Source organism: Canis aureus, chromosome 24, assembly GCF_053574225.1.
Source record: "Canis aureus isolate CA01 chromosome 24, VMU_Caureus_v.1.0, whole genome shotgun sequence".
NCBI lineage: Eukaryota > Metazoa > Chordata > Mammalia > Carnivora > Canidae > Canis > Canis aureus.
The window spans coordinates 36066854-36075858 of NC_135634.1; the positions used below are offsets into that span (position 1 = coordinate 36066854).

Here is a 9005-nt window from a genome sequence, read left to right on the forward strand (position 1 = left end):
TATTACATAATTTTTATAGAAAATAAATAAAACTGAGCTTAGGGAGGGTAAGTAATTTTCCCCAAGGTTTACCAGTGGGGTTGGATTCAAACCCAACCCTGACTCTAAATCCCACACTGTGCCACTTTACTCACAGTTAAAAAATTAACGAGTCTATAGTTCTCCCTTTTAGAATCGCAAAAAAATGCCTACACACAGATGCAGGTAGTAATAAATTTGCATGCATTTGCACTCACACATAGCAATTTTGACTTTACGCTTTTTACTTCCATTATTTGCATTTATTTGTTGGTAGAAATGTATGCTTCAGAGGCTTGGTCAAGAAAGCAGACTTGTTTCATCTTTTTTCCACACTTTCACTGATGACATCCAATCTGTGAATCAGGGATACACAGACAGGTCACGGGGACTCTGATGCAGGGTCATAATAGTTAATCCCCAAGATACTTGAGATGGAGAATGTGAAAGTAGTACATGTTCTTCCCCAAGCTTTCTCGGGGGAGTCAAAAAGCTAAAGACTGCAAAAGACCAAAGAGCTAACAAGGCAGGGACTCTGAGTTGACCCAGAAAAGCAGAAGAGTGTTTTTGAACCAAAGAAACAGAAGAGAAACTGAGGATTGCAATAGAGGTGTACTGGCAGTGCTTTAGCTTCGGAAAGCAGCACGGGAGCCCAGAGAACAGAGCTCAGCCTTCGAGCAAACAGAACTTCTACATGTTCCCACAGAAGCCTTCTGTCCCTTGCAATAGGAGACCAGAACAACACTACCAACAGAGCTCCCATGAGCTCTGACCTACAGAAGGGACAATGTTCAATCTTTCTTCATAGCTGCTGGCTAGGTATGCAGTTTGAGGGGCTGGGCACAGGAATACCCCAGCTGTCATGAACAAATCAGATTCACAGGACAGAAAAGTGAGACTAAAGAAAGGAATATTCATTCAAACCTCTGGGGCCACCTCAAAGTCAGGAGGAGGTACTCTTATGGAGCCTGTGTGGTCCATCGCTGTTCCAGAGGCAGTTGGCTAAGCTCACAGAAAAGGGAGCTGTGACATTGGCGTTGAACAACCACAGACACTGCTGTAGGCAGCCTTTCCTAAGCTCTAAGATGCCTCCTGCCACGGAACCAGGGAAAAAACCCAGCCCCATAGGCAAGGGATAAGGGAAGAGCAGCTGCTCCTCCAGGAACGACACACTGAAAGGATCAAGAGTGTGATGACTTGGTAAAAGGAACAAAGTAATAGACCCATGAACTAAAAGGCCACAGTGGCCAGCTGGGATTGGGATGCAGACCTGGTGATGGCGGGACAGGAAGTGGGGGCGGGGGGCTCTCAAATTCAAAACTTTTGAAATGGGAGGTCATCTCTCAAGTGTCGAGTAAGTTGTTATGCAATAAATCTTTAATTGCCATGTTACCAAGGTTGTTTTTTCAGCAGTATTTGAGTGTGGTCATAATTCTGAGTACTCACAGGATTCTTTTGGGAACTATTTAAATGGAACCCAAAAGAGTACTGCTAGACATTGCATGGCTTGTGGGGAAGGGACAGGGGAGGAGTTCTGGGGCCTTGTTTCACCAAAGGCAGGTGTACGGTGCTGGGGGGCAGTCTCTGACTTCACCTCTGGTAGAACTATAGCTAGCACCTCACCAAGTAAATAGGCAGTACTTGGCTAAGAGTGCTCAGGAGAAGACGGGCAGGGAAGGGCCTGGACCTGTATCCTCAGAGCTTCAGGCCCAGGGGGATTGTAAGTGCAGTCAGGAGGTCAGGACAAAGCAGCTCTATTCATGTCTTCGAGAGATTCCTGGAATCTCTATTTTGTTTGAAAACAGACTCAGGCAAAGGGAAGGGAAACTAACATTTATTGAGTGCCCATTGTGTTTATCTGGCCTTGTGCAAGGAGTTTTCACCTACAACATTCCACTTAATCCTCACACCAACCCTGTGAGGTAGGTATTGTCCTCATTTTTGTCCCATGAGGAATGAGGCTGAGAAAGGTTAGGTAGTTTGTCCAAGGTCACACAACTAGTAACTGATGGAGCTGGGATTGAGCACTGAGTCCCAGACTCAAAATTCCCTGCTCTCTCTCCAACACTGCTTCTTGGGAAAGAGGAGGGAGTAAAAGCAGCAGCAGTCCTTACGCTTCCTACCCTGAGAACAAGACAGTCAGCAAGACAGGAGGAGCTTGGACTTTTCCATAGACCCTCCCCTCTCTACCTGGGGAGGGTGCAGTCACTCGAAGAGATAAGACATAAATATAAAAATAAATAGAAGGGACAAGTCCCCCAGCAGCAAGGATGTGCAGGATCCATGCTGTGGGAAGGCCACGGTGCCATTCACAGCTGCCGTGGGAGGAAGCCATGTGGGCCCTGTGGGGAAAACTGGGACAATGGCTGCCAAAGGCTGGAGTGGGTGGGCTAAACAGGCCCCTTCTGGGTCGCACAGATTTGAGAACAAAACGTCTGGAGCAGGCAGCCGTGGGCACAGTCACCATCATCCTCCATCTGCTCATTTTACCGGTGTTTGTGATCCAAGAGGGACTCAAAATCAGGGGAACATACAAGTTTGTGCTTTATGTGTCCCAGGACTGTCATCTCACCGGTCCTACTGTCGCCAAGGCCCACGGATACCAGCTCCTGCCAATCAACAGAAACAGCAATGAGAACCAAAACCATACAGCCCATTCCTCAGCCCTATGATTTAGGAGAATCCCAAGAATGCTTCTCCCTTAGTTAGCATGGACTCCTCAGCACTCCTTACCTCTTAAAGAGCCCCTACCATGACCCCACAGGCTCTCACCTGCAGGAAGGAGCAGGCGGTTCCCATCGTCACATCTAGAGTCACCTTGCCCAGGAGGAGCTGCACCTTTCCTGACTTGCGGATGAGCAGCTTGCCAACCTGACCCTCTGTCAAGTCAGCCAGGGTACAAGCATTCTCTGCCAGCCTGGCTTCCTGCGAAGAGAATCAGAAGATGGAAACAAGATAAGGAGCTTCTTCCTCCAGCCTGCATGAATGATACCGTTTCCAAAGGAAGAGGTCAGCAGCAAAGATTAGAATGAGCTCCCTAAGAGGGCCTTTCTTCACAGTTGCCTGCCATTGGCCAAACAACAAAACCCAAAGCAAACAAATGGACAAATAGACAAAATATTGATTACTGCTGACGCTGAGTGATGGTACATGAGAATTCATGTTCTCCCATCTGTGTATACACTAAATATTTCATTGTAAAAAGTAAAAATACGTAACAGGGGTTGAAGTACAAAGCCTCAAGCACCTTGTGGGTGGAATGAATGCGCATTATTCTGGCATTTCAGCTTGGGTGGCACCCCTTTGCTCCGCAACAGATGGCTGTTTCCTTTCCTGGCCCCCTCAGTGCTTCCACAGAACTCATCCATGCACATACCCGGTCTTTCTCCTGCTTTATGACCACCATCTGCCCATCCTCAGTCTGCACCTCTGTCTTGATAGGCTTGATGTCCTGAGTAGGTGGCTGGCCAGGGAGCGTGTCTGGCAGTTGAAGGAATAGCAGCTCTTCCTCCTGGGTCAGGCTCAGCTCCCTGAGCAACTCTGCCACAGATATGTCCTTTGGGAGGCCCGGGGTCTTTCTGGCTGTTCTGGGAGGAGCCTTCATCTTGGCCTCCTCCTCCTCATCTCGGGGCTCCTCTTTCACTGCCCAAGGAAACATAAATGGAAGAGCTATGAAGTAGCCATCTTGCAGTACCCATCCCTTCATTCCCATCTGCTTCATTGTCACTCAACCATGAAGCAGGAGGGAAGCACTGGTATGAAGAAGGGTCCAGGAGTTGTGTGGCTTATCAAAAAGGAGTATCTGAGGCTAGGCCCACGGATCCATGTCAGCATGAACTTTCTGAGAATGAGAATTTAGTGTCCCTGTTCAGGTCATGTACTTCACAACTGGAATGGGGGAGGACCCGCTTATGAGTCTGGGAGATTCATTCCTAGAGAGGATTCCTGGGGGGCAGCCACAGGGAAGGAGAGGAGACGTTAATGGACAGAGTACCTTTCACAACAGGTACATCCACCTCCATGTCCTCTTCCTTGGGGCCAGCCAGCCAAGGTTTAACATCTGGCTCTTCATTCTCTTCCTTAAAGAGCCACCCTGAGTGAGCCAGCGGCAGCTGCACAGGCATGTTTCGAGTGTCATTCCTCAGCCCAGGGTCATCGATGAACTACCAGGGAAGAGTCAGGGGGTCACATGGTCTGGCTAGCATGCACACATACCTGGACTGCAGCCCACCTCAGCTTTTTCTAACTGAAGATTCCTGCTGCTCACAGGCTTCTAGGACATCAGAGAGCTCTTCTTCCCCCAAGCCTGGCTCCCCAGAAGCCCACTCTGCCCAGCCTACCGGTACCTACATCATCCTTCTCCAGCATGCGCAGGATCTGTTTTGTTTCTTCATCTGTCTCCCTCTTCTCTTTTTTGATGTTGATGATATGAGAGGGCCCCATGTCTGATACATCCACTGTCTTATCCCAGTTCCCTGTGGGAAATAACTCAGTTCACCAGGGGCATGGAAGAGGCCAACAGCAAGGAAAAGCACACAGGGAGCAGGGAAATTTTACTGCCCTTGCCCTTCTCTTGGGCAGTCTGGACTGAAATCTATGGATTTCTTCTTCCCGGAACCCCAGAAGCTTTGTACCCTTTTTCTTCATCATTTCAGCTGGGCCCTGCTCAAAGATGGAGTGGGACTGGATCACTTCTGGGCGGCCTCGGCCCCGTCCATGCCCGTCTCGCTGCCGGTCTCTATCCCTGTCACGCTTCTCTTTCTTGATGGCTACTTCTTCCTTGGGCCTGGAAAAGAGAATGGAGGTAGGGAAACCGCTCACTCACTCTGCCTCAGAGAACTGGTCTTACTCTGACACACACTCTACTCTACCCGAGCAGAGATTCAAGAGCCAGTGACTGTATCTGAAGAAGCAGAACCCAATCCTAAGTCTAGCACCTTTTCTACTTCCTTGATGGGGCAGTTTCCTTTCAGTTCACTTTACTTATCTTCTTGCTTGAGAGTATATAACAGGACTACGACTCAAAAGTGGAATTACAGAGACTGCCCCTAAATGTGGACTTCTCAGTATTGCTTAAAAGCAAGAAGACTGTGATACAAAAGAATGTAAGTGAGAACTGAACACATTTTTGTCTAAACTAGTGTCTCTCAACTCCAGCCGTAAAGGATAATCACTCTCTTTCATCGCAAAAAAGTTAAATCACCATTTCCAGAGATGGACTTCCAGGCATCAGTATGTTTTTTTAAAACTTGCACGTTACAATCACCTGGAAGCCAAGGTCAAAAATCACTAGTGAAAAAAAAATACACAAATTTAGATTTCTGAGCCCCATACGTAGTTATTTCCCAAAAGACCCAAATTCAGAGCAATAGGGGAAATTTGTGTTATTTTTTTAAAAGATTTTATTTATTTATTCATAAGAGACAGAGAGAGAGAGAGAAGCAGAGGGAGAAGCAGACTCCATGCAGGGAGCCCGATGTGGGACTCAATCCTGGGTCTCCAGGATCACGCCCTGGGTGGAAGGCAGGTGCTAAACCGCTGAGCCACCCGGGCTTCCCTGTTTTATTATTTTAAAAGATTTTATTTATTTATTCATGAGAGACACAGAGACATAGGCAGAGGGAGAAGCAGGCTCCTGAGGACTGGATCCTAGGATCACGCCCTGAGCTGAAGGCAGATGCTCAACCACTGAGCCACCCAGGTGCCCCAAGGGGAAAGTTTTTAGAAGGCTGAGCTACTTACTCTTCCTTAATTTTCCGACTGATGATATTTGGGGTGAAGGTTTTCTGAAAATAAAATATGAGTCACTGATTTGTTAAGTTTCCCAAAGTACAGAGAAAAATGAAAACTCTCAAAAGGGATCTTGTATGGACCAAGACCACCATTCTACATTCCCTACTGTTATAATGGTTTACAGAGATAGGCATGTGCTTAAAAGGAATGAAGATCCTGTCATGATAGCAGTGGACTTACACACTGAACAGGGCACCAAAACCCCATTTTAGTTAGTGGCCTCAGCTTCTGCCCTCTGAAAGGAGAACCCTGAGCACTTCTACAATTTATTTATCTAATCTCACTTCTTGTCAAATCATTGAATATCACAGGAAAGAGCTCTAGCAGCAAGCCTCAAGTACAAAGTCCGCCTGCACCCACAAACAGACACAGCTAGACTGCCACCAGCATTTCCCAAGGCAAACAAGTCTTTGAAAACTGGCTGCTTTATGCTTCTGCTACATCACCACCACCAGCTGCCTCCCCTCCCCAATTTCGGGACGATCTTAACATCTACAGTGATAAACAGGACGGAAAAGAACACTGAGCCTCCAAGGCCCTGCCTAGAATTCATTACACTCTAGATCACATGCCCACCATAATCCATGGCGGATACAGAACTCTCTAAAATTGAGGGCAAACTTTATGCCTGCTGGCTCTCAGGGGTTTCTTAAAGGTATCCCAAACACATTTTTAAAAAGTAAATAAACATTGCCCAAGTTGCCTGGGAAGTAATTAGGATTCTCTGCCCTTCAGCCGTTTCTGAGAACCACGTCAAGGTCCTGCGCCCGGTGTCTAGACTCCCTAGAATCTGTCAGCAGAAGTCTGGGGACGGGGTTTCCCTGGGCCCAACACAGAGCCTGGCACGCGGCGGGCCCTACGCGAGCGTCAGGTGAACCCCAGGGTCCTGGGACTCGAGGTAGCAGGGTTTCTTCAGCAAGGCGCCGTCGGGTACCTTCTTGACTCCCCCGAGCGTGAGGTCCCTGGAGCGGATGGAGGGAAGGCGACCCGGAGTGAGTGGAGGCGCCGGCCGCCGCCCAACAAGCCCCCGGCCCCCAGAGAGGAGGGGGCGGGGGCCTCCCGGGGCGCTCGGCTCGCCCGCAGCGTTTCCTTGCGACATTTTGCCTGGGAGAAAAGGAGGAAAGGGGCAAAACAGAGTCACTCGAGGGGGCGGACACACGGACCCGGGGCGGAACCCCACCCACGTGGCCTCCCCTAGTCCCGGCGTCCCTCCCTCTCCACGTGGCAAGGCTCCCCGGACCACCCAGGTGGAGCGCCTGGCTCGCCCTCCGCCCAGGCTCCCGGCCAGGCACGAGGCAGAGGCGCACCCCAGCGTACCCGGGCGGCGGCTCCGCACCACGCGCGTCCCGACTTCACCTCCGACGCGGCCCGCACACCGCCCCGGGTCTCTGCGCCGGGCGGAAGTCTGCGTGGCAGGGCCCGGGCGCCGCCATCTTGCCGCGGGCCGGAAGTGAGGTCAGGGGGCGGGGCCGGGCCACAGTATTTATCCGGCGGCGCCTCGCTCCCCTCCGCCTTCTCTTCCCGGTTCTTCCCGGAGTCGGGAAAAGCTGGGTTGAGAGGGCGAAAAAGGAAGAGGGGTCTGGTCTGGGTTACGCTGTGGTGCCGCGCTTTGGGGGCTTGGCCCGGGCGGAGGGGGCAGCGGCGCTCAGCTCGGAGCCCGGGGGGGGCCTCGGCGGCCGCCACGACCCAACCTGGGGATTCGCCGTGGCGGAGCTTCTGGGAGCAGTGGGGTCGCGGCTCGGGACGGGGCGCGGGGCGCGGGGCCGGGAGCGAGACCCGGGCGCGAGACCCGGGCGCGGGGCTGGGGCGCCCCGGGCCCGGCCGAGCCGCGGCTGTGGGCTCGATGGTGACCTTGGAGTGGTCACTGTCCTCTGGGCTGCGGCCTCGCCCTCGCTCGGGGGTCCTTTGCCCGGACTCCAGGTAGGGTCCCGAGGTGGGGCTGCGGGCGCTGCGCCAGGGCAGCTGCGCGGGCTACCTGGGTGCCTAAGTGCACCCAGCGTGCTAACTGCAGCACGCACCCGGCTCTGGACTGCCGACCCTTGTGTGCACTCTCGTTCCAAGCCCCGAATTGAAAAATGAAGTTTGCTCCGACTGGGAGGGACGAATTTAAAGAACTTTTATGGTGACTCCGACATTAACATTAAAAAAAAAAAAAAAAGCCTTTACTGTTCTCTCCACCCCCAAACCATGCAAAATTAATTAATTAATTAATTAATTAATTAATCCCACGTAACATTGCAGAGAGTTTGAGGGAAGGAAAAACAATTCTGCTACAATTCCACGTAGAATACTACCATTGAAACTTTTGTAATATATTGCAATCCCCTTGTAGAGCTGTCCTATTGTACCACAATTTTGAAGCCCTTTTGAAATAACATTTCTTTGTTGCCGCATCAAATGAGTAATAATTCTTGGTGGCTGTGTCATGATTTGCCTATTTTCCTGTTTGGACACTTAGATTCACCACCCCCACCCCCACCCCCACCCCCACCCCCGCTGTTGTAAATAACGCTACAGTGAACATCTGGTGCATTTAACCTTTTTTTCTTCTTTTGGAATCTATCCCTAGGACAACTTTTCAGACTCGTGATAACTGGCCAAAAGAAGTTGTACTTTCTTTTTGAAGTAAAGTTTTTGAGGTAGTAGATACACATGCAGAGTTTTTTTTTTGCTTTTGTTTTTGTTTTTTGTTTTGATTGATTGATGTTTAGAGCAAGACAAAGAGAATCCCAAGCAGACTCTGCACTGAGCATTGACCCTACCCAGAGCTTGATCTCATGACTCTGAGATCATGACCTGAGCAGAAATCAAGAGTTAGATGCTTAACAAACTGAGCCACCCAGGTGCCCCAGATACACATGCAGTTTTAAGAAATAATACAGAGATCTCAAGTTTTCTCCAATAGAAACATATCCTAAAACTATAGTACAATATCACAACCAGGGTATTGACATTGATACAGTAGAAATAGAAAACATTTCCATCAATGCAAAGATCTCTTTTAGTTGCCTTTTATTATTTTTATTTTTCTTAAATTTTTATTTATTTATGATAGTCACAGAGAGAGAGAGAGAGGCAGAGACACAGGCAGAGGGAGAAGCAGGCTCCATGCACCGGGAGCCTGACGTGGGATTCGATCCCGGGTCTCCAGGATCGCGCCCTGGGCCAAAGGCAGGCGCCAAACCACTGCGCCA

At 50.0% G+C, this 9005-nt stretch overlaps 1 protein-coding gene across 1 annotated transcript; it reads right to left on the reverse strand.

The window, feature by feature from the left end:
- Positions 1 to 1836: 1836 nt before the first annotated feature.
- Positions 1837 to 7271, reverse strand: POLR3D (RNA polymerase III subunit D). The gene is made up of 9 exons (XM_077868905.1): positions 7129 to 7271; positions 6746 to 6915; positions 5761 to 5804; positions 4653 to 4804; positions 4369 to 4493; positions 4013 to 4181; positions 3395 to 3660; positions 2791 to 2943; positions 1837 to 2627 (listed from the first exon to the last, which is right to left on the reverse strand). The coding sequence occupies exons 2-9, from the start codon at positions 6908 to 6910 to the stop codon at positions 2505 to 2507; spliced, it is 1197 nt and encodes a 398-aa protein (XP_077725031.1). The 5' UTR covers positions 6911 to 6915; positions 7129 to 7271; the 3' UTR covers positions 1837 to 2504.
- Between the last annotated feature and the right edge of the window lie 1734 nt (positions 7272 to 9005).